The sequence below is a fragment of the Squalius cephalus genome (genome assembly GCF_949319135.1).
Source record: "Squalius cephalus genome assembly, chromosome: 1".
NCBI classification, from domain to species: Eukaryota; Metazoa; Chordata; class Actinopteri; order Cypriniformes; family Leuciscidae; genus Squalius; species Squalius cephalus.
Window position 1 is genome coordinate 7,821,011 of NC_137122.1, and position 25,718 is coordinate 7,846,728.

Consider the following 25,718-nt stretch of genomic DNA (forward strand, 5'->3'; position numbering starts at 1 on the left):
AAGAAGTTAGTTGGTAGACGCCATGTGTCAGAGAATGTCAGAAAAACCCTTACCTACCACCATGCTCTTGTGCGTACAATTAAAGAAAATTATCATGGATCCACATCAGAGAAAAGCAGGCAAATAATTTCACAAATTGTGTCTGGCAGAATTGTCAGAAAATACAGATTCCAGGCCAAGGTTCAGGAAACACTAGGATTGTCAAGAAAGAGGTTCAACCAAAGCAAGACCAACAATGACAAACTGGCTTTCCAACGAAAAAAATATGCATCTAAGAGGATTAGGTTGCAAGATAGAGTATGTGCGTTCTACAACAGGGATGATGTCAGTCGCTTGACAGCTGGAAAAAGTCAGACAGTTACTAAAATGAAAGAAAAAAAGCAAAAGCGCTTCCTATGTGATAATGTAAGAAATTTACACAAGCGTTTCTTAATCGAAAATCCTGCAACAGAAATATCCTACTCCCTGTTTTGCCGCAAGAAACCATTCTCGGTGGTAACTCCTACCAACACAGACAGGGAGACATGCTTATGCAAAGTTCATGAGAACATAAAATTCCTTGTTGAAAAGTTGCGTCATCATAAAGTGATTGACAGCACCAACTTGGAATCAATTGTGGAGGCAACCTGCTGTAGCATTGAGAAAAAAGAATGCATGTATGGAGATTGTGATGCCTGTAAAAATAAGGAGGTCCAAGCAATGGCTGATTATGACCCTGAGGCTTTGGTGTCATACCCACAGTGGACAACTGAAATGGTAGAAAGGAGAAGGAAATCAAAAGATCAAATGCCAGAAAAACTGCCTGTTAGGGTCACTATAAAAAAGGTGTGTGAAACTACATTGGAAGGGTTGCTTGACTTGTTTGCTAACCAGCTCACATTTTTTTAAAAGCACCTTTTTACAATGAGGAGTCAGTTGCTATAATGAGCTAAGGCAAGGGATGAAGTCACACGAGTGCCTAATTCATGTGGATTTCTCCGAGAATTACGCCTGCAAATATGCAACTGAGATCCAATCAGTGCATTTTGCTTCCTCCCAGGTGCAGGCAACACTCCACACGGGAGTGCTTTACTTTGGAGGGGTTGAAGACCATATGTGCTTCTGCACCATTTCACCCTCAAAGGAGAAGGGTCCCGCTGCTATATGGGCCCACCTCTCTCCCATCTTAGATCACCTGAAGCAACACCATCCCACAGTGTCGGTGCTCCATTTTTTCAGTGATGGGCCTTGCACCCAGTACCGCCAAAAGGGTAATTTCTTTCTTTTGAGCCAAAAAATTTACCAACTTGGTTTCATAGCTGGAACATGGAGTTTTTTTGAGGCCAGTCATGGCAAGGGGGCACCAGATGGAGTTGGAGGATCACTGAAACGCAGAGCGGACGCATTAGCTAACAGTGGGAAAGATGTGCCAAATGCACAAAAACTTTTTCAAGCATTGGTGGATGCACCATCATCAGTGAAGCTGTTCTACATTGAAGAACATGCCATTAACATCGCAATGGAGTTGATGCCAAAGTCACTTCCTGTCGTACCCTTCACCATGAAAATCCACCAAGTGGTCACGGTCTTCCCATATCAGCTAATTTACCGGGATGTGAGTTGCTCCTGTTCCACTCAGCAAAAGTTGGTGTGCCAGTGCCACCAAACAAAGACATTCAAGTTCCCTGCTGATCCTCTCACATTAAATGGAAAGCAGAGAGTTGGACAAGTGAGAGCTGTTGGAGAAGAGAGAACCGTTGGAGAAGAGAGAACCGTTGGAGAAGAGAGAGCCGTTGGAGAAGAGAGAGCCGTTGGAGAAGAGAGAGCCGTTGGAGAAGAGAGAGCCGTTGGAGAAGAGAGAGCCGTTGGAGAAGAGAGAGCCGTTGGAGAAGAGAGAACCGTTGGAGAAGAGAGAACCGTTGGAGAAGAGAGAGCTGTTGGAGAAGAGAGAACCGTTGGAGAAGAGAGAACCGTTGGAGAAGAGAGAGCCGTTGGAGAAGAGAGAGCCGTTGGAGAAGAGAGAACCGTTGGAGAAGAGAGAACCGTTGGAGAAGAGAGAACCGTTGGAGAAGAGAGAACCGTTGGAGAAGAGAGAACCGTTGGAGAAGAGAGAGCCGTTGGAGAAGAGAGAGCCGTTGGAGAAGAGAGAACCGTTGGAGAAGAGAGAGCCGTTGGAGAAGAGAGAGCCGTTGGAGAAGAGAGAGCCGTTGAAGAAGAGAGAGCCGTTGGAGAAGAGAGAACCGTTGGAGAAGAGAGAACCGTTGGAGAAGAGAGAGCCGTTGGAGAAGAGAGAACCGTTGGAGAAGAGAGAGCCGTTGGAGAAGAGAGAGCCGTTGGAGAAGAGAGAGCCGTTGAAGAAGAGAGAACCGTTGGAGAAGAGAGAACCGTTGGAGAAGAGAGAGCCGTTGGAGAAGAGAGAGCCGTTGAAGAAGAGAGAGCCGTTGGAGAAGAGAGAACCGTTGGAGAAGAGAGAGCCGTTGGAGAAGAGAGAGCCGTTGAAGAAGAGAGAACCGTTGGAGAAGAGAGAGCCGTTGGAGAAGAGAGAGCCGTTGAAGAAGAGAGAGCCGTTGGAGAAGAGAGAACCGTTGGAGAAGAGAGAACCGTTGGAGAAGAGAGAGCCGTTGGAGAAGAGAGAACCGTTGGAGAAGAGAGAGCCGTTGGAGAAGAGAGAGCCGTTGGAGAAGAGAGAGCCGTTGGAGAAGAGAGAACCGTTGGAGAAGAGAGAACCGTTGGAGAAGAGAGAGCCGTTGGAGAAGAGAGAGCCGTTGGAGAAGAGAGAGCCGTTGGAGAAGAGAGAGCCGTTGGAGAAGAGAGAACCGTTGGAGAAGAGAGAGCCGTTGGAGAAGAGAGAGCCGTTGGAGAAGAGAGAACCGTTGGAGAAGAGAGAGCCGTTGGAGAAGAGAGAGCCGTTGGAGAAGAGAGAGCCGTTGGAGAAGAGAGAGCCGTTGGAGAAGAGAGAACCGTTGGAGAAGAGAGAACCGTTGGAGAAGAGAGAGCCGTTGGAGAAGAGAGAACCGTTGGAGAAGAGAGAGCCGTTGAAGAAGAGAGAGCCGTTGGAGAAGAGAGAGCCGTTGGAGAAGAGAGAGCCGTTGGAGAAGAGAGAACCGTTGGAGAAGAGAGAGCCGTTGGAGAAGAGAGAGCCGTTGAAGAAGAGAGAGCCGTTGGAGAAGAGAGAACCGTTGGAGAAGAGAGAGCCGTTGGAGAAGAGAGAGCCGTTGAAGAAGAGAGAACCGTTGGAGAAGAGAGAGCCGTTGGAGAAGAGAGAGCCGTTGAAGAAGAGAGAGCCGTTGGAGAAGAGAGAGCCGTTGGAGAAGAGAGAACCGTTGGAGAAGAGAGAGCCGTTGGAGAAGAGAGAGCCGTTGGAGAAGAGAGAGCCGTTGGAGAAGAGAGAGCCGTTGGAGAAGAGAGAACCGTTGGAGAAGAGAGAACCGTTGGAGAAGAGAGAGCCGTTGGAGAAGAGAGAACCGTTGGAGAAGAGAGAGCCGTTGAAGAAGAGAGAGCCGTTGGAGAAGAGAGAGCCGTTGGAGAAGAGAGAGCCGTTGAAGAAGAGAGAGCCGTTGGAGAAGAGAGAGCCGTTGAAGAAGAGAGAGCCGTTGGAGAGGAGAGAGCCGTTGGAGAAGAGAGAACCGTTGGAGAAGAGAGAGCCGTTGGAGAAGAGAGAGCCGTTGGAGAAGAGAGAGCCGTTGGAGAAGAGAGAGCCGTTGAAGAAGAGAGAGCCGTTGGAGAAGAGAGAGCCGTTGAAGAAGAGAGAGCCGTTGGAGAGGAGAGAACCGTTGGAGAAGAGAGAGCCGTTGGAGAAGAGAGAGCCGTTGGAGAAGAGAGAACCGTTGGAGAAGAGAGAGCCGTTGGAGAAGAGAGAGCCGTTGAAGAAGAGAGAGCCGTTGGAGAAGAGAGAACCGTTGGAGAAGAGAGAGCCGTTGGAGAAGAGAGAGCCGTTGAAGAGAGAGATGAAGACCAACAGACAGACATACACTGGGAGAGCCAGGATGTGGTTGGACAATGGTGTGTCCTCACATATGACCATGATATCTATCCTGGTACCATCCTGGAGGTCAATGAGACTCATGTGAGGGTCAAGTGCATGCACCAAATAGGAAAAAATAGATTATTTTGGCCTGGTCGTGAAGATGTTCATTGGTACCCACATGAGGACATCCTCAGATTAATTCCACCCCCGACCAAGGTTGCAACACGGCATGTAGAGATCCAGAGGGATATCTGGTCGAGTATTTCTCAATAACTCAGCAGTTATTTTCTTGTTATAGGCATGTTCTGGTTGGTTTGGGTCAATTCTGTTACCCCCGTCAATTCTGTTGCCAGATGTGTCAATTCTGTTTTTAGTCTTTCATCTTGAATATTAATGAGATAATACAATGAAATATCAAACTACTTAATATTGTTATTTTTATATTGTGCAAGAGTAAGATATATGTTATAGTTTTATCTCTACCCTGTAATGTTCAAGTAATTTGATAAAAAAAACAAGTGCACCCTTTGGATAATCCACTATTGCCTGGGGGTGAATCTAATTTTGAAGTTGTATAAATATAACATTTAATATCTGTTTTAAAGGCCTGAATAAAAGGACTACATGACAAATGAAACTAAAAAGATTTATCATTTTTTGATGTACTGTTACTTCTATATATTTGGTTGTTCGTCCGTAACAGAATTGACGAGAAAAACCATGAACAGGTGATATTTTGATAAAATAGAGAAAATAATAAACTATCTGTATTTCTATAGCACTGAATATATCAACTTTAAAGTGTTTTCAAGGTAATTCTTAAACAATGGTTCTGTATGACAACCTTTTTTTTTTTAAAAATTGAAATGCAAAATGTATCTCCAATTATAGAATCACCCATATATATATATATATATATATATATATATATATATATATATATATATATATGTGTGTGTGTGTGTGTGTGTGTGTGTGTGTGTGTGTGACGTTTAAACGACAAACAATAAAATCAGAACCAGTATTCTGTTGCGTTCATGGTTCCAGTGGCGGTAATGCATCCACGGCTTTTCAAAATGTCACAAAGCGTTTTGAGATTGTTTTGAATGAAATATTGAAGTTTATAATGAAGTGTTTTGGCACACCACGACGAGTGGCAAACTCTTTGTTTTGTTTTGCAAACTCAGCTAGCCTGTGGGGGGTTTGGAGAAGGCAATAGTTGCTTTATCATGGGGGTGCAGGACAGAGGTGTTAATGTTCCGTCTTTCATATGGAGAGTGTCGGAGCCAGCCTGAGGCAAAGGCAAAGTTATTTTAAGGTTTAATCTCAAAATCTCCAAAAGTCCATAGCCTATGTACAGTAGGCCCTATATCTGATTAAATTATATATTGTAGTTTTATTGATTGTATTTAAAGGTTTTCCACGCACAATTTCAATTTAGCAGATACAGAGCTCTTTAATTCGCGAACCACCTCGTTTTATTGTAAGGTGAATTCAGCAAGGCATGTTGTATCTTTGAAGGAACAAAAGCTATTTGTAGGGCTGGTCCGAATACCATTTTTTGAGCTTCGAAGCTTCGATAGGAATTAACATCGAATATTCGAAGCTTCGGACGGAGGGGGCTGAACATATCTTCTCTCTAATAAAGGCAGGAATCTCTATGCGTCTGTCTGTTTGCATTTAGATTATTTATCTTGCATTTAGAACCGTTCATCCAATCGACTTCACGAGTGCAGTGTCACATTTGGTGCAATATAGACACGCGAGACGTGACACGTTCAGAATTAATAAACTTTATTAATACAGAACAGCGCGAGCGGGAAGCACGCGCGCTCCTCACGCGCAGGGCTCCGAGAACAGACACTGCACTAGTGATACAAAACACAGCCTAATATTTTTCTGAGTAACAAATAACTCTCAAATCAGAAATCAGCAGCACAGTAATTACTGACACAGTAAAGGGTAGGCTAATATATTGTTTCTATTCTATTTCCACAATGTCAAAGCAACGCAGCTTATAGCCTACAAGCTCAGGCATGCACTTCTGCCCATACAAACTCCACTGTTCTGCGCTCTAAAATAAGAGTATTGTATTTCGCCCAAAAATGCTAAAAAAATAACCGTGTGAGAGCGTGTTTTAGGCTATATCATGTTAAAGCCAGATATGACGACGCTTACAGCACGCGTCACCGCAGATCAGCATCATCAAGCCAACCTGCAAACCATCGCAAATCAAAGTGAAAGTGGGTCGCAGATGCTTTAACACACACTCAACTTCATTAAAAGTAAAGAACCGAAATGATCTTACCAGGGCTCTTGCCGCTCTCTTATTGCGGTCTTTGATTTAGAAATTTTAGCTGGCGATCAGTAAAATGCAGCTTATCTGTTGCTAGTGACGTGCACTCTATTACATCTGCCTATAGCGCGGGATTTGAAGTTCGGATTCATATCCGTTTTGCAAAAACACATTTATGTGTTCATTGTTCATATTGATAAATCAGAGAGAACTATCCGATCTGAGAAAACGCATGACAGCCCCATTCAAGCGCGAATGGGAACCGTTTCTAGGGGGATGCCAGGTGTGAAAAAAAAAAAAATTTAAAACGAATATTCGAATGTCAAATTTGAAAATCGAATACCAACCCACCGAACGAATATTTGCATACTCGAATATTCTGGTACAGCCCTAGCTATTTGTTACAGTTTTTTCTTTCGTGATTTGTGTGGATGACTGTAGCGACTGAGACAAATCAGACACAATTATTTGCCATATGCACACACCAATCTTTAAAACTTCCATCCGAGAGCAGGGTCCCAACCCCCAGGCGGGGTGAAAGGGGCCTGGTTGCCATGGCCGCGATCAGATAGGATGTTTTATGACTCTCAGGAATGCTAACAAGTAACTAACTCTGCCACAGATATCAGAACAAACTCTCCTGCATTCATTTATTGATGAACTGACTGACATGAAATGAACAGGCATTCCAGAACATTTTGAGAATGATTTACTGTTGTGTGTTTTGTCTTTTAATAATTCTGTTGATACTATGATCTCTTTGATACTATGTAGTTATTACAAGACCAACTGTCTATGTAACCATGTTTGGTCTCGATAAATTGGTGCTTTGAAGATCGAAATGATTGTGTACATGATATGCCAATAGCTGTGCAACACATTAGAATTACTAAGAATCTTCCTTAGTAGTGTCATTAAACACCAATCCAGCATGCCAGTCCGAGTGAGCACGCTTAAGACAAAGGCTTGTAAATCCTGGTGACAGAAGAAACTCCCGCCAGACAGTCCACCCTTCTCATTGGTACAGCAAACCCAGAGAGGGGTGGCCATTTCTCAGGCTTTATTAGAGACTGACCACAGTGACCGCGCTCTCTTCTCAACGCTTCTCATCCGACAACAAGGCAGCTTCTGCTGTTACTGGGGGAGGGGCTGGACCCCTTCCCCCCCACTTGGGCCCAGCTCCCTGGGCCCAAACAGGCCTGAGCAATGCCTGCCATGCTTTCATACTCCAAAAAGGGAGTCAGACTTTTCTTCAATCTAGAAAACAACTGCAACTTTACCATCACTGACTCAACGATCCACTCCTGGTCTTCAAGCCAGGACAGCAGGCTTCGACTCACGACAGCCATGTGCTCGAAGCCACCATGCTTTTCTTCAAGACCATAGACCCAATCAACGAATCCAATCCAATCCAAGAATTTTCCACGATTGCAACTGCCATGCAAGTATTCTTTGATGAGATTGCTATGAAATAAGCTGATGGTTCTTTCATTTCTTTCCATACTGAAATAGATCGTATTCCATAGTTCTATTTCCTGTTTCCGGTTCCACATCACTCACCCATTTACCTATGCATGTATGTATGGATGTATGAATGTATTTATGTTTGTTTAGTGTTAGTTATGTTTGTGATTTAGTTAATAAAACTTGTGCACAATTATGAATTTGGTTTCTGATCCTCTGTTTGCATACAAAGTCCCTTTTACGATTTTGATCTTGCTACATGCTAATTGCTGTACATAAGGAATAATTATTTTTCAGTGACCATGAACAATACATTTTCCTTAGAATAAATGAATAATCAAAGAGTTCGTTGGAACTGATTAATTGATTGTAATATTAATTTGGCTTGCCTCAAAGTTAATCTAATTAACTGACCAAAATATTAATAATTAATCATAATTGGTAATTATGGATTATTATTAATATTTCCCCTTAGAGCTAATGTCGTTACAGACACACAGCGACATATACAGTATTATCAGCTGTATGGTGTTTTTTTATGCTGAAATGCTTAATTTCGAGAAAGACCCGCCGCGCGCAGTGAGGGAGACCAAACTTACTAAAAAAATATCCAGCGCGAGAGAGGCAAAGAAAAACGCCTGTTCTTAATTTATTTTGCTTTGAACTTTTTTCTTAATTTTTTAATTTAGCTGCAATTTCTTTGACAATGTTGCAAGAATAAGATTCTGTGTTTCTTATTTTGCATCACAAAGGGAATAAACTCTATGGAACCCTGTTTAAATAAATAAACTGTCCCGACACTTTATTCATACCTTGAAATGTGCGATGGGTTTTCAAACTTAATTAATTTTCTTTTTCTTTTACATTTTCATTGTTTATTTTTTAATTGAAAGCAATACTGTATTGAAAGTATTTTTCTGATTTGTTCGATCTGTTTTGAAAAATGTCTTCCGTTGCTATGGCCGGGTATCACTGCCAGTCATCTCAATCTCGTGAATGATTCACACACACACAAAAAATTTTTTAGCAGATTCAAGACGAGCTTCATCATCATCTTCATTTTCTGGTGCAATCGACTGACAGTCTTCCTTCATCAGATGTGTCGTCTTTGCAGCGGCTCAACTGGAATGTAGCAAATTTATGTTGTAATGTACAATTGATAATTAAACAAGATGATTGACTTTAATAAACAGATGCATATTTAAGCATCAAGAACGGAAAAACATAAACACTGTCGGCTACACTGAGATTCGATCTCAGATCGTTTGAAGCTCCGAGAGGCTCTTGTTAATGCATTGACCACAGAGCTATAGTCTGTATAGCCTAGGTCTACTATTTTCTCTGCTTTGTTTGTTTATATTTTTACATATTCAATCAGTCTCATTTTTGTTCAAATAATGAAAAAAAGTTTTTGTTTTTTTTACAAGATCTTGCGCCATGTTTTTTTTTTTTTTTTTTGTTTTTTTTTTAAAATAAACACATAGGAAACTTACTTTTTAGAATGCCGCAGTTGCTGCTGTTTTGCCCTGTCACTTGCGCCACCCGGTATAGCCTAGTCATTTCGCGAACGACTTTGAAATTCGACTGGTTTATTTTTGCTGCGGCAGTAATAGGCATTGTGGTTGATTATTTATTAAAGAATTCAATTGATAATCATAACAACATGTAAGCCTATTTAATTCTGAATATAACAAAGAATGCTTAAACCGACTAACATCGGTTAGTAACTGCAAGTCCTGAAAATGTTTTAATTTTACGGTAAATTATTTTAATTTATTTCACTGTTATGTTTCAGTTAATAAATCTACAAACACATTAAAATAACACGAAGTAAATGACAAGTAACCTATTGACATAGCCTTTCTAAATTATAGAAAAACTGGGCACACAAAGTTAACGTGTGTCTACTTTGTTTAAATTTAATGAATTTGAATTCGTTTAACCACAATATTTATCTTGAATTTATCTGTGACCTCAGCTCAGATTACTGCCGCGGCAGATTACGTCATAAAGAGAATAAACTGACACTTTTAAAAGTCTGTGATTACAGCGCCACTCAGCGGTAAAAGGCAGCAAATACACATCCCAATTTCGGCGGCGGTAAAAGTATCATTCTGGTTGTCCACCATCTGTATGGAAAATAAGTATAAGGAAAGTATTTAGATTTTCACAGATGGGTCAAAGGACATGCAAACAGATGCAACAGGAGCTGCAGTTGTTGTTCCTAGATATCAGGTGGAATTTAGTAAAAGAACAACTGATAGTCTGAGTGTGTTTGCAGTTGAACTGTTTGCCATATTGATGGCGTTGGAATGGACATATTAGTGAGAAGGAAATCTTAATATGTAGTGACTCTGTGGCAGCTCTTATAAGCATGAAGACAGGTGTAACTAAAAGTCATCTAGACATTTTGTATGAAGTGTTATTTGTGAACTCAAGACTCGTTAGACAGGGGAAAAATTACACATTTCTGTGGCTCCCTGCACACTCTGGAATTCAGGGAAATGAGAAAGCAGATAATGTGGCAAAAGAAGCAGTTAAAAAAGGAGATTAGAGGGGAAAGGTGTGGAGAAGTATAAAGCAACAATGGCAACAGAGCTGGGATAATGCAATAAAAGGGAGACATTTACATTAAATTCAAAGCAAAGTAGGTATATCAAGAAGTAGTGGAACAAAGAGGAAAGAGCAGGTGATAATAAGCAGACTGAGAATTGGGCATAGCAATCTTAACGGTACACTGTTAATTATAGGAAAACATCCTACAGGAATGTGTGAGCATTGTCTGGAAGCTGAAAGAGTAGAACATATTCTTACAACATGCAGGAAATTTGCACAGGAAAGAAGAGAAATGATAACACAGTTAAAAAAAATAGGACGGGTAGAAAATACATTAAAAAGTTTATTGGGGTATGGAGAGAGTGCGGAGGGTAGGAAATGGTTATTTGTTTTTTTGAGGATAACTGGATTAGATAGGCGGATTTAGTATGAATGAAAAAAAAAAAAGGATAAATAAAACCGAAAGGTGGCAGTAATGCAACTCAAAGGATGCCAGCTGCTGTAAAAATCCAAAAGAAGAAGAAGAAGAAGAAGGTTTCGTTTTGAGTTAGTAGTGAGAGAGTGACCACGGGCAGCACATCGTAGATATTTCTGAAGTGCATAGTTGTCTTCTGTGCCGTTATCTGTGCATGTGTGCGTTCAGAGACATGTGAGTACCCTGGTCTTAATGTTTACATATACAGTGCTATGCATAAGTTTAGACACCCATGCTAAAGTTGACTAAAAAGAGGAATAAAAAAACCTTTGAAAATTGAACTTAATGCCTTAATTTAAAAAATTAGGCAAAATCCAACCTTTAAGGACACCAATTTTCTTTGTGAATGAATAATGTATCGTAAATAAATAAATGTTCTTCCTTAAAATACAGGGTGCATAAGTCTGGACACCCCTATGTTAAATTCCCATAGAGGCAGGCAGATTTTTATTTTTAAAGGCCAGTTACTTCATGGATCCAGGATACTATGCATCCTGATAAAGTTCCCTTGGCCTTTGGAATTAAAATAGCCCCACATCATGTGAAGAATGCTGTACACAGAGTGTGTGATGATGACATTTCCTTTGCAAACGTCGTGGCTGGGGCAACGCAGCAGAACAGGAAACCACCAGCCCTGCATGAGATGACGGAAGCTGAAATGCTCGAGCTTGTGCGGAAGATCAGCATCAGTGACTACTAAATGTTATGCCATTAGATTTGCTTTTTAGAGCTATGCTGCATGGTGCTTAGAAAACTATTTTTAAAGGCAGAACCTGAGTTCAAAGGAACTCAAGACTATATAAGACTCAAACAAAGGAAGATTTATTGCTCTTCCTTGCAACCAGCAACCTGGTACGCCAGCTTTACCAGGCGCAAGAAGCAAGCTATCTTTAGCTATTTTTTACATCTGTTAGTTAGTACTCATCTATAATCTGTAACAAGTATCCTTATCATTTGATTATTTTAATAAAGTTTGTTAAACATTTTTTATAATCATCTGTCTGGACCTTGGATTTTTTGAGTACCGTCTTCTTCTGCCTGGGACAGGAAATCTTTTGCTGAAGGAGACGCACACGTGGGGTGAGCATTCTTTCTGTTGAAAGTATTATTACCATGTGTGTTGATTTGATCATATAGCCTAGCCAAAGAGGCAGCATGTAACAGAGTGATGTTATATTGCGAAAAAGGTTTAAGGAGTACCTCAAAAGACAGACTTATAATACTTGTGATATATCTATTATTTTTATAGTAGATTATTATCTTGTATAGACTGATCGTCTAACTCCTTAAGGTCACGACTAAAGGATAGGCTCTTTAGTTATACCGCGAGATTATTTCTATAAACTCTGATGAGGATTTGGGAATAATTGGGAACGGCATTAATCGTGAACCATTACAATCATCACATAGCCTTCACCATACCTAGAGATTGGCATGGGGTACTTTCCACAAGATCATCTCTCAATGCAAATCAAACTAGCTTTTAGGCTAACTGAAATAAAACCATGCCAATCTCTAGGTATGGTGAAGGCTATGTGATGATGTGCGGCTATTTTAATTCCAGAGGCCAAGGGAACTTTATCAGGATGCATAGTATCCTAAAAAAAAAAAAAAAAAAAAAAAATACTTAAAAATAAAAATCTGCCTGCCTCTATGGGAATTTAACATAGGGGTGTACTCACTTATGCACCCTGTATTTTAAGGAAGAACATTTATTTATTTACGATACATTATTCATTCACAAAGAAAATTGGTGTCCTTAAAGGTTGGATTTTTCCTATTTTTTTAAATTAAGGCATTAAGTTCAGTTTCCAAAAGATGATTTTTTTAATTCCTCTTTTTAGTCAACTTTAGTATGGGTGTCTAAACTTATGCATAGCACTGTATGTGTATTTTGGTGCCTTAGGTTTTTTATGAGTGTTGTCTATTCTGGGATACTCAGTTGAAATGCAGTATGTTAGCATAAAGTTCGCTAGCATTCTGCTAATACCTAGTATAGTGTTACACTACTAGTGTGTTTATGTGTGGTCTCACCTGACATTGTATAGTTATTAGCTAATGTGTGTTATCTGGTATATTATTTGGTTATATAAGCAGCTAAAGTTACTTGAAAGGAAAGTTGTACTAATCAGGCTACCATTTACTAGCTTTACTTATTGCATCATACTATATACTCACGAAGACAGATAATCATCTGCTGGCTGTCAATAAATCTATTGAAGAGCATTAGAGTATTCGATTGCATTCTTACCGATGCACCAGTGGTCACATATACTCAACTAGCTACTGTTACAGTCCTAGCTATCAAGTCACCATTACAGACATAAGTGGTTGTTTCACCAGTGTTTGATTAAAATGATTTAAAAATCTAAATGTTATTAAGCTGTAATTTTAATAGATTTTAGAATATTAAACTAATTTTAAATGCATAGCAATGATTTATTAAAGGAAAAGATACTGCTCAATGTTTTACATTGAACCTATGTTGAGCCACGTGAGACATTAAATCAATACTAAATAAATATGAATAGTGTTTTACTCTTGGAACAATAGTGCTTTGTGGTGATCTTTATCTGATCATTTTCAGTTTCTGCGCATATAAAATGTTATTATTTTAATTGAGAAAACGTTTCGGTTACTAACGTAACCTCTGTTCTCTCTAGAAGAGGGAACGAGTATTGCGTAGTTGCTACGCTACGGGAAAGCCTTTCTTTCTCGAGATACTGAAGCCAAAAAATGATCCTTAATTTTTATAATCTTGTCAACGCAGTGCGGCAGCCTGCAGACCTAGGGCAAGCTTACTAGCGTGCCCATTGGCTGCCCTGCGGCAACTGCAGCAGCCTACCGCTGAGCCCTTGGCGTGACGTCACGACCAATGAGCGCGCTTGGCGCGCTTAATGCGTCACAGCCCGCGAAAAGGGGTGTGGCTTAGCGTATATAAACAGGGCTCGGAGGCTGCTTCTCTGGTTTCTGTCGCATGAAGCGAAATGAGCTCGTGGCGCGAGCACGGCGGGCTACGCAATACTCGTTCCCTCTTCTAGAGAGAACAGAGGTTACGTTAGTAACCGAAACGTTCTCTTACGAGGGTTCTCTCGTATTGCGTAGTTGCTACGCTACGGGAACGCCCTTGTCAACGCCGTGCGCGCCCAGCATCCACTGAATGAGTCCCAGGGAGAGCCCGGGGAACGTGATAGCAGAGAGCCGGGCGGCCCAAAGAGGGCTAGCTCCATACATAAGCACACACTAGGGGGTTAGGAGCGGCACGGCCGGTCCGAACTGACAATTCCCTGCATAGTGCAGCTCAACCAGTAAAGCTAAATCACACAACGTAGCCCGCGCACAGATAGTGGGCTGGCATACGCGAGACTTAGACTGATAACACTTTCGCCTGCAAGGCGGGAACATCCAGGTTGTAAAACCCGACAAATGTGGAGGGGGAGGCCCAGCCTGCCGCTGCACAAATGTCATGAATGGGAATCCCGCTGGACCATGCCCACGACGAGGCCATGCCTCTGGTGGAGTGAGCTCGAATGCCCAATGGGCACTGCAGGTCTTTAGATGCATAAGCATCAGCAATAGAGTCCACTATCCATCTGGACAGGCTGTGTTTCGAGGCGGCGAGACCCTTGGTGCGCCCACCAAACGAAACAAAGAGCTGCTCCGAGCGCCTGAAAGCGGCGGACCGTGAAATGTAGTTTCTCAACGCCCTGACCGGGCAGAGGAGATTACTATCGGCCTCGCTGCCGTGAGTTGGCAGGGCTGAGAGAGAAATGACCTGTGCTCTGAAGGGAGTGGCCAAAATTTTGGGAACGTACCCATGCCTCGGTCTGAGAATGACTTTGGAGTCATTAGGTCCGAACTCGAGGCACGCGGCGTTAATAGATAACGCGTGAAGGTCTCCCACTCGTTTGACTGAAGACAGTGCTATCAGAAAAACGGTCTTGAGCGTGAGGTATTTCATATCCACAGTTTCCAAGGGTTCGAAGGGATGCGCTCTCAGGGCCTCCAAGACCAGAGAAAGATCCCACATAGGAACCGAGGGGGGTCGCGGGGGGTTCATCCGGATGACCAACTCGATCCTTCCTAATGCGCGGCCCAGCTCTGAAACAGAGAGCGCTGAAATGGCCGCAACATAGACTTTGAGCGTGGAGGGGGACCTGCCCGCGTCCAGTAGCTCTTGAAGGAAACACAGTACTCGCGATACCCCACATGTCTGCGGATCGAGCCCCTTAGCAGTGCACCATCTGTTAAACACTGACCATTTCGACATGTAGAGCCGCCTCGTAGAGGGGGCTCTAGATTGTATGATCGTGTTCATGACCCCGTCTGGCAGATCAGCGTGTAATCGTTGAGGCTCCACGCATGCAGAGACCAGCGCTCTGGATGGGGATGCCATATCGAGCCGCGGGCTTGAGAGAGAAGGTCTCTCTTCACCGGTATCGGCCAGGGGGCTGAGTCTGCCAGCTGTATTAGATCCGGGAACCAAGCTTGGTTCTCCCAGTATGGGGCTATGAGGAGCACTGTGTGGCGCGCTTCCCTGATTCTCTTGATGACCTGAGGCAGCAGAGAGACCGGGGGAAAAGCGTACAGCGGGCCGCTGGGCCAGGTCTGGGCCAGCGCGTCCTCGTTCTTCGAGAAGAACTCTGGGCAATGAGCGTTGTCTTTTGACGCAAAAAGGTCGACTTTCGCTTTGCCGAAACGGCGCCACAGCGACTGGACTGTTTGGGGGTGTAGAGACCACTCCCCAGGGGGAACGTTGTCCCTGGACAGTCTGTCGGGGCCCTCGTTCAGGTGGCCAGGCACATGCGCGGCTCTCAGCGAGCGCAGAGAGTGCTGAGCCCACACGAGGAGGCGTTCCGCCAGGGTGCAGAGCGTCTTTGATCTGACACCGCCCTGGCGATTCACATAGGCCACTACCGATGTATTGTCCGTGCGGACTAGAACATGGTGACCGTGGAGGAATGGGAGGAAGTGTTTGAGCGCTTTCTCGACCGCGAGCATCTCTAGACAGTTTATGTGTAGGAGATTCTCCTGGTCTGACCAGCGGCCACAGACCGGTCTGCCTTCGAAGAGCGCTCCCCAACCTAGGTTGGAAGCGTCTGTCGAGACAACTTTCCGGTGTGAAATCACTCCCATAGTCACTCCTGTGAGATACCATTCGGCTGCCAGCCAGGGCTGCAGGGCTGAAATGCAGCTCTGATTCACTCTGACTCGCAAGCCGCCGGCCGCCCAGGCTCGGCGGGGCACGCGCGCTTTCAGCCAGCGTTGAAGCGGGCGCATGCGCAGTAAGCCCAGCTGGAGCGCTGCTGCAGCTGAGGCCATATGCCCCAGGATACGCTGGAATGTCCTCAGCGGAGCCCGGCTGCCTATTTGGAGGGATGCGGCGCGCGCGCTGCTCTGACAGTCTGGCCGTCATAGCCATTGAGTCCAGTTCTATTCCAAGAAAGGAAATTGACTGACGGGGCGATAGCGAGCTCTTGGTCCAGTTGACCGAGAGACCCAGCTCCTCCAGATGGCTGAGAAGCGCTGTTCTGTGAGACACAAGTTCCGTCTCTGACTGCGCTAGAATAAGCCAATCGTCCAGATAATTCAGTATTCGCATTCCCTGTTTTCTCAGGGGAGCGAGGGCCGTGTCCATGCATTTCGTAAATGTACGGGGTGCCAAAGACAGGCCGAAGGGCAGGACTGTGTTCTGATATACTCGACCGTTGAAGGCGAATCTCAAGAATGGCCTGTGACGGGGATATATCTGTATCTGAAAGTATGCGTCTTTTAGATCGAGAGAGATAAACCAGTCTCCTGGGCGAATCTGCGCGAGGATTTTTCTGGTTGTGATCATTTTGAACGGCCGTCTCATGAGGGCTTTGTTCAGATGTCTCAGATCTAAAATAGGTCTTAACGCTCCGTCCTTCTTGGGTACGAGGAAGTAGCGGCTGTAAAAGCCCGACTCGCTCAGAGAAGGATGAACCTGTTCTATAGCCCCTTTGCGCAGCAGCTTAGCTATTTCTGCTTGAAGCAGGTGCGCAGCTTCTGGACTCACTCTCGTCTCCGTCTGTGCTATAAAGCGCGGAGGGCGACGAGCGAATTGAAGCGAATAGCCGTGTTTTATAGTATTCAGCACCCATTCTGACGCGCCCTGAATCGCCTCCCATGCTTCCGCATGCATGGCTAGGGGTCGAATGGTCTCTGGGTTCAGATCGCCGCGCTGCGCGGGATGGGGAACCTGTATCAGAGAGGATGGAGCGGCGTGCGCGCCGCTGGTGCTCGAACACGGGGGCTGGTAAACAGTATTGGCCGACTGTACAGCGTTCAGTAGCTCGGTCCCATCGGATGGTAACTGACTGGCAGAGCGAGCAGCGGGTAGGTGTGAGCACAAGGTTGTGGGCACATTTACTACACTTAATACTCGAGCGGCTTGCGTCCGCTTTATGAGAGAGCGCTCTGCGCGCGTTACCATGGGGACCATGTTTGTGTGAAGCAGTGAGCACATGGGAGTGGGCACATTTTCTACACTTATGACACCTTCGGCCAGAGCCGGAATGTTTGTGAGCTTTAGAGGATCTGCAACCCGGGGTAACTGTGTGATAGAGCGGGCAGCAGCTAGGTGTGAGCACAGAGTTGTGGGCACATTTACTACACTTAGTACTCAAGCGGCATGTGTCCGCTTTATGAGAGTGCGCTCTGTGAGCGTTGCCGGGGAGACCGTGTTTGTGTGTAGCAGTGAGCATATGGGAGTGGGCACATTTTCTACACTTGTAACACCATCGGTGTTATAGAGCAAATGCTTTGATGGCTCATATGTTTAGACGCTCATAAATACTCAAGCACCATCCTGTGAGATGCGGGTTCGCTTTCTGTATGTAAGAAAGCTGGCCGCGAGCTCGGAGAAGCCAGCAGAAAAAAATATTTTTCTGCCGCCAGAGCCGGATTCGAACACGGGTCTCCGGTGCGGAAGCGTAATATTCTGCCACTGAGCCACAGGGGCACACATGAGCTTCTAGTTAGTGCGAGCATATGACCGAGCGTCGTGTTTCGTTTCGGTGTTTGTTTGCAGGCGCGCGTGTATTAAAACAGGCCCGTTTACTGCAGTATAGTATTTCCAGCCGCCTGAACTTAGAGGGGACTGAGAAATATGTATCCCGTGAGATGCGGGTTTGCTTTCTGTATGTAAGAAAGCTGGTCGCGAGCTCGGAGAAGCAAGCAGAAAAAAGTTTTTCTGCCGCCAGAGCCGGATTCGAACACGGATCTCTGGTGTGGAAGCCTAATGTTCTGCCACTGAGCCACAGGGGCACACATGAGCTTCCAGTCAGTGCGAGCATATGACCGATCGGCGTGTTTCGTTTCGGCGTTTGTTTGCAGGCGCGCGTGTATTAAAACAGGCTCGTTTACTGCAGTATTAGTATTTCCAGCCGCCTGAACTGAGAGGGGACTGAGAAATATGCGAGAAATTGGAGGTAGTCCAGCCTAGGCGGGACGAGAACACTCTCTTCCTCCTGTCGCCGATGCTCGTGACGTCCGCTCTGATATCCTTTGAGAACGGCGCAGTTGCGCGGCCCGAACAAAGGGAGAGAGAGCGGGAAGATGTCATCATGTGCTGTGACATCGTTTGTTTGCAGGCGTGCGTGTATAAAAACAGGCTCGTTTGCAATATAGATATTTCTAGTCGCCTGAGCTTAGGAGGGGACTGAGAAATGTGTGAGAAACGGAGGTGGCCGGTGAGTGACGCGCGCGACCGAGACGCGGGGTAGCTTTCTTATAACGTAAAGGAAGCCAGCCCGTGACAGTCTACTTCTGACATCCCTTGTGAGCGGCGCCTTGCGCGGCTCGAACAGAGGGGGAGAGGGCGTGCGTCATCCGGGGGGGGGGTAGCTTTCTTGTAACGTAAAGGAAGCTATAGCCCGTGACCGTCCGTACTGACATCCCTTGTGAGCGGCGCCGTTTGCGCGGCTTGACAGAAGGGAGTAACCAGCTGGACTGCTTCATCCCCTGAGGCGACGGCAGTGCAGGCGAAGCCGGCCGCTGCGCGTCGGGAGGTGGGGGGGAGAAGGAGATAGCGAGGCTCGCGGGAGGGGCTCCGGCGAGCGCTCAGCTGTCATAACCGGTTCGGAAGGCCTTTGAGAGCGGCGTTTCTTCTTACGCGGCCCGGAAGAGGCAGCCGGAGAAGGGGGAGGATCATCAAACATGGCGAGTCGAGCCCGCAGGGTCGACATTGGCAAATCCTCACACTGTTCGCAGCCGCCCGAGGAAGGCGGGCTGCGTGTCGAAGCTCAGGCAGAGAGCGCAGATACATGGCGGTCTCTGTCGCTGAGCGTGGCTCTGCACGAGCCACAGGACGAGCGAGGCATTTGAAACAACGCCTCGCGCTCTTTTAGATGCAGAGTGTGTCGCGGGGCGAACACACAAACACATACAACACAGAGCGGTAAAAGGATATATTTGCCGGATAGCGAAGCAGGCAGGGAAGCCTGAAGGCGGCGAAGGCGGCCGGCGTCCTCAGGCTGAGATCCTCGGCGTGCTGGTCGCTTGCTTCGACGGCGGCCTCCTCAGAGAGCAGCGATGCGTAGAGCTTCGCTGAAAAGACAGAAACCAGAGAAGCAGCCTCCGAGCCCTGTTTATATACGCTAAGCCACACCCCTTTTCGCGGGCTGTGACGCATTAAGCGCGCCAAGCGCGCTCATTGGTCGTGACGTCACGCCAAGGGCTCAGCGGTAGGCTGCTGCAGTTGCCGCAGGGCAGCCAATGGGCACGCTAGTAAGCTTGCCCTAGGTCTGCAGGCTGCCGCACTGCGTTGACAAGATTATAAAAATTAAGGATAATTTTTTGGCTTCAGTATCTCGAGAAAGAAAGGCTTTCCCGTAGCGTAGCAACTACGCAATACGAGAGAACCTCTCGTAAGAGAACCACTTTTATGATCCCAGACTAAGGTTAGCCTACAATTTAAATTTCTGAATTGTTTTGAAATAAAGTTTTTAAAGAGTAATATAAAGTGATGTTTATTTCAAAGTGAATTTATTTTTTCAGATTACATGATTTGTCAGTGTATTTTACAGTTCTTTAAAGTAGGTAATGCAGAATAGGTGTTCATATTTCACTCTCTTAGTGTTCATGTTGTAACTCTGTGTCGTCGGTGTTGCGAGAGGCAACGCTCTTGAAAGTGTCGAACTAACACTTTGAGGGTTGTTCCCATATTTACACATTTAAAGTGTTGAAATTAAGTACATTGGTGTTGATTTCCGGATCTCAAATTCACTGTGCAGTGATTAATTTAGTTATTATAAGATCAAACTATTTATTTAGATTGATTTGGACATTATGCTGCTGTAATCTGTAGTGGTTGAGGAAGATGAGTGTCATTGTTTTGTGTTATTGATGTTTTATCCATGTTATAGTTTGAGAAATAAGAGTATTGTCTTTCAATAGAGTTTTTTACAGGCTTTTGTCATGTATCCTGACTCAAATGATGTGTTTCTAACAGCAAACACTCAGAATAAAGTGAGATGATCTGATGATGATCCTGAATGGCTTGTTGAATGAGTGTTGATAGTCTGAGGTTCATCAATATTAACAGATCTGCTGAAAACACTCTTTATTTCATGACAATAGTTCCTGTTTTCACCTCATTTATTATGCTGATGTCTTCAGATCTCCTGTAAATGGACACTTAAAGCTCATTTCATTGGTGTCATCAGACTGAGGGGATTTGATGGTTACTATATGTACATTTATTTCTGTGTTTATGATTTTAACTTTTTCTTGCCATTATTCATATTGGTAAGTATTTTAATTAGTTATATTCTTTTATTTCTAGATCCCTGTATTTTAATGAAGAAACAGAATAATGTTAGGATTAGCAATACAATTAATGAATGGATTGTTATTTCTCACAGGGTTATTCACTTGAGCTTGTGTTTCTGGTGTCCCACTTTCACATGCGTATGAATGGAAGTCAGTGGAAGGAAAAGTGTAGTGTGAACGGGCATTAATAATTCAAAACGTTTTTAGTAAAATAAATATCAATCTCAAAGTTGGTGTCAAAATATGGCAACAATGGGATTTGTCCCTGGATTCAGATTTGATAATGTTTTAAAAATAATTGGAAGAAAAATGTCCCTCGTTCAAGGAAATTTTCAAGTGTCAGTTAGTATAAAAACAAACTCAGTAACTGATATATTTTTAATTTTGGGCAGATCAGTGAAGCTCCTCCAACACCAATTGCATCATCAATGAAGCTCCTCCCACATCAGTCACATGGTCAGTGAAGCTCCTCCCACATCAATTATCCAATAAATGCTGTAAATTCCCATCAGCTACAAGTGAAGACGAGCATCAGAGCATCAGGAAGAGCTGAAATCTGCAAAGACTGAGTTTATTAAAGAGGACAGTGAGAACATGAGTGATCCAGAACCCTGCAGAATGAAACACACTGAAGATCCTGAAGAACAAAGAGGTTGGTGTTTATTCTTCATTCATTCATGATGCTGAAGAACATTCATGTTAGAAACATTCAAGCACTTCATCACATTTAGACAAACAGTTAAACTATGAAATGGTACACAATGTTCTTGGTTTTTCTTCAACAAATGGTCAGTAAAGGGAGGTTTGAGAAATTTTTATATTGATTATCAACATTTTAACTGATAAATAAGGCAGCAAATTATCATAATATTTAAAACAGTTGTCTACTATTACTTTAGGGCTCACTTTCATGTCCTTTCAATTTGTATTTCTTTCAGTGTATTATTTTGATGTACTGAATTTTATTTACTACATTTTTCTTTCATGTCAGACCTGATGGAAGAGAGCGAGGAGAGTGAAGAACAGAGTGAAGTGGAGGAGGAGAGTGAAGAACTGAGTGAAGTGGAGGAGGAGAGTGAAGAACTGAGTGAAGAGGAGGAGGAGAGTGAAGAACTGAGTGAAGTGGAGGAGGAGAGAGAAGAACTGAGTGAAGAGGAGGAGGAGAGTGAAGAACTGAGTGAAGTGGAGGAGGAGAGTGAAGAACTGAGTGAAGAGGAGGAGGAGAGTGAAGAACTGAGTGAAGTGGAGGAGGAGAGAGAAGAACTGAGTGAAGTGGAGGAGGAACATCATGTCAAACCTGGAGAAATACCTCCGAGTCGCTCAAAGACTAAAAAGACATTTTTAGAGAAAAGAAGAGACAAGAAATCTTTCACCTGCACTCAGTGTGGGAAGAGTTACACATGCAAATATGGTCTTGATGTTCACATGATGATTCACACTGGAGAGAAGCCGTTCTCATGTGATCAGTGCGGCAAAACATTTATCTGTGTATCAGAGCTGAAGAAACACTTGACAGTTCATACGAAGGAGAAGCCGCATTCATGTTCTGTGTGTGGAAAGAGTTTTTCACAGCGGTGTAATTTATATACACATCAGAAAATACACACTGATGTGAGAGAGTACGTGTGCTTTGAGTGTGAGAAGACTTTTACTGCAGCAAACTGTTTAAAACTGCACCAGAGAATTCACACTGGAGAAAAACCTTACAAGTGTTCACACTGTGACAAGAGATTCAGTCGATCAGCATATCTGAGGTCACATGAGAGGATCCACACTGGAGGGAAACCGTACACATGTGATCAGTGTGGACAGAGTTTTGCTCTTAAAAGTACACTGAAGCGACACATGAGAGTTCACACTGGAGAGAAACCGTTTAAGTGTGATAAATGTGGGAAAGATTTCAGTCGATCTTCACACCTTAGTGTTCACATGAGGATCCACACCGGAGTGAAGCCGTTCTCGTGTGATCAGTGTGGACAGAGTTTTGCTTTTAAAAGTACACTGAAGCTACACATGAGAGTTCACACTGGAGAGAAACCGTTTAAGTGTGATCAATGTGGGAAAGATTTCAGTCAATCATCATCCCTTAAAAAACACATGAGGATCCACACCGGAGAGAAGCCGTTCTCATGTGATCACTGCGGCAAAACATTTATCTGTGTATCAGAGCTGAAGAAACACTTGACAGTTCATACGAAGGAGAAGCCGCATTCATGTTCTGTGTGTGGAAAGAGTTTTTCACAGCGGTGTAATTTATATACACATCAGAAAATCCACACTGGTGTGAGAGAGTACATGTGCTTTGAGTGTGAGAAGACTTTTATTACAGCAAACTGTTTAAAACAGCACCAGATGAACCACACTGGAGAAAAACCTTACAAGTGTTCACACTGTGACAAGAGATTCAGTCGATCAGCATATCTGAGGTCACATGAGAGGATCCACACTGGAGGGAAACCGTACACGTGTGATCAGTGTGGACAGAGTTTTGCTCTTAAATGTACACTGAAGCGACACATGAGAGTTCACACTGGAGAGAAACCGTTTAAGTGTGATAAATGTGGGAAAGATTTCAGTCGATCTTCAAACCTTAAAGAACACATGAGGATCCACACCGGAGTGAAGCCGTTCTCATGTGATCAATGCGGCAAAACATTTCTTAGGGCATCAGAGCTGAAGACACACCTGACAGTTCATATGAAGGAGAAGCCGCATTCATGTTCTGTGTGTGGAAAGAGTTTTTCACAGCTGCCATATTTACATAAACATGAGAAAATTCACACTGGTTTAACAGAGTACATGTGCTTTGAGTGTGAGAAGACTTTTATTACAGCGGGCAGTTTAAAACTGCACCAGAGAATTCACACTGGAGAAAAACCTTACAAGTGTTCACACTGTGACAAGAGATTCAGTCAGTCTGGAAATCTGAAAACACATGAGAGGTTCCACACTGGAAAAAATCCTTACAAGTGTTCACACTGTGACAAGAGATTCAGTCAGTCATCACATCTGCAATCACATGAGAGGATCCACACTGGAGAAAAACCTTACAAGTGTTCACACTGTGACAAGAGATTCAGTCACTCATCACAACTGAAATCACATGAGAGGATCCACACTGGAGAAAAACCTTACAAGTGTTCACACTGTGACAAGAGATTCAGTCACTCATCACATCTGAAAACACATGAGAGGATCCACACTAGTGTAACGACTGAGTGCGAATCAAACACAAATGAAGCTTCCAGGTGTTTTGTTCAAACATAACTCCACACAGGACTCAACATTCCAGAACTTAAATCACCAATCCAGAGCCATAAAATCAGGCGCCAGCCAGTCTACGCTAACCAACGAAAACCCCCAGCTAAGAACTTTATGGCCATGCGGGCTTCAAAGAGATGAGCCCAACTAAAGGAAGAACGTGTCAATGTTAGATTGGTTCCAAAGACTGATTGGTTCAGAGATGGCTAAAGCTCTGTGCTCGATCAAGATAACAGCAGAGAAGCTGCTGGACTCCAAACAGACACAAAGCAGACCCCAGTCTCCTTAAGGAGACCTATGAATGACCCAGTGTTGAAATCACTTCAAACCAAAGAGACTGAGACTTTGACTCACAAAAATACATAAAATTATCCAAGAACAATTGACGATGGACTTATAATCAAACATCATGCAACTACATAATTCTGTTGTTTTTACAATATGTGGGCATGTCTAATATGCTTAGATCCCATATCATTCTTTTAATTGTTGTAACTATTAGATGCTTGAATGAAAGTGTGTCGTGCTTCCTATCGGTACGATCGTATGTTCTTAATTCAAAAGATGGCTTGAGTGAAATCTGTGTGAAATGTTCCGTATTCTTATAATAGTAATAATGTCTAAACTGTGGCCTCTTTCCTCTCTGCTAGAGCTTAGAGAGTAAGGAGAGCACAGATAAGCTTGATTTATGATAAGAGATGAAGAGAACACCACCTCCTAAATTAAGCCAGTGTCTTAATTGGTCAGTTCTCTTAGGATGCTGGACAAACATGTGAGTTTAAAAATCTTAGACCCGAACAAAGTTTGTGCGCTCTCTCGGTGAAAGAATTTTCAACAAGGTTGAAAAGGTGCGCGAAGGGAGAAGAGAACAGAAAGACAGTAACCATGTAGAAGCGCAGAGACAAAAAACCCAAATCAAGATCAGAAGAACGGGTTCAACAGCTTCATTTACATTTACATTTTACATTTATTCATTTAGCTGACGCTTTTTATCCAAAGCGACTTACAATTGCTATACATGTCAGAGGTCGCACGCCTCTGGAGCAACTAGGGGTTAAGTGTCTTGCTCAGGGACACATTGGTGTCTCATTCAAGCCATCTAACTACTCTCGTCTCAATTTCCTTTCTTTTCTTAGTTTCTTATTTTCCGTTGTGAGTCTCAGTTCTAAGTTAAGTTTTGTCACAAGATTTCGGCCCACATTTCTTCTGCAAAGCCAGCTTCAACAAAGACTTTAATTCATTCGCCAGCACACCACGTGATTGGCCGCCCCAGACATCTGTTCAAGCACGAGGACATCAACCAACGAACGCCAACAAAAGGGAATCCCTACGCAACACAAGCAAGTAACCTCCAGACCAAAAGCTGAACTGGTGTATTGTATTGATTTAATAGCCCGCCTAAGAAGGGTTAAATTAATGATTGATGGTTCGTTCAGGTTATGTCTTATAAGTGCATAGAATCTTGGGATTTCATCATCTCACTCTTAAACTCACTCTTTCCTCACTCTCTTCCTTTCTGCAACTCGTGTGTGTGCGCGTGTGTTTGTGTTAGATATTAGTTTTAGTCTGTGTTAGAATAATCAATAAAGTCTTGTTTGTATTTTTAAAGAGAAGTGTTACTTGTGTTATGTGCTTACACAATTAATGTCTTAAACTGCTGATCTAAGTTACCTTGTTAACTATAGTGTTTCACTATAGTTTGGATATTTATATCCGTTGAAGAATTACAGCCAGTTCAAATGAACCGCGAACAAGTCATTTGCTCGGTTGTAATAAGTGATTCTTTCAAATTCCCTATAAATTAATCAGTAATCCCTTTGAGCTAAATTGACCAGTCAGAATCACTCTATTAACGCTACAGGGACATAAGATTGAATATCTTGCCTTCAACACCTGACCCAGCTGTGCTGCATGTCATGTGGTTT

At 43.7% G+C, this 25,718-nt stretch overlaps 1 protein-coding gene across 2 annotated transcripts; it reads left to right on the forward strand.

Annotated features, from left to right (window-relative positions):
* Positions 1–10,786: 10,786 nt before the first annotated feature.
* LOC307158061 (uncharacterized protein) lies at positions 10,787–25,398 on the forward strand. Of its 2 annotated transcripts, XM_079870256.1 has the most exons (4): positions 10,787–10,911; positions 11,131–11,817; positions 20,925–21,184; positions 21,524–25,398. In XM_079870256.1, exons 3-4 carry the CDS (start codon positions 21,127–21,129, stop codon positions 23,797–23,799), a joined length of 2,334 nt encoding a protein of 777 aa, XP_079726382.1. In that variant the 5' UTR covers positions 10,787–10,911; positions 11,131–11,817; positions 20,925–21,126; the 3' UTR covers positions 23,800–25,398. The 2 variants fall into 2 exon arrangements, with proteins under 2 accessions (XP_079726382.1, XP_079726383.1); XM_079870257.1 differs by lacking the exon at positions 11,131–11,817 and having other exon boundaries at positions 10,797–10,911.
* Positions 25,399–25,718: the final 320 nt, after the last annotated feature.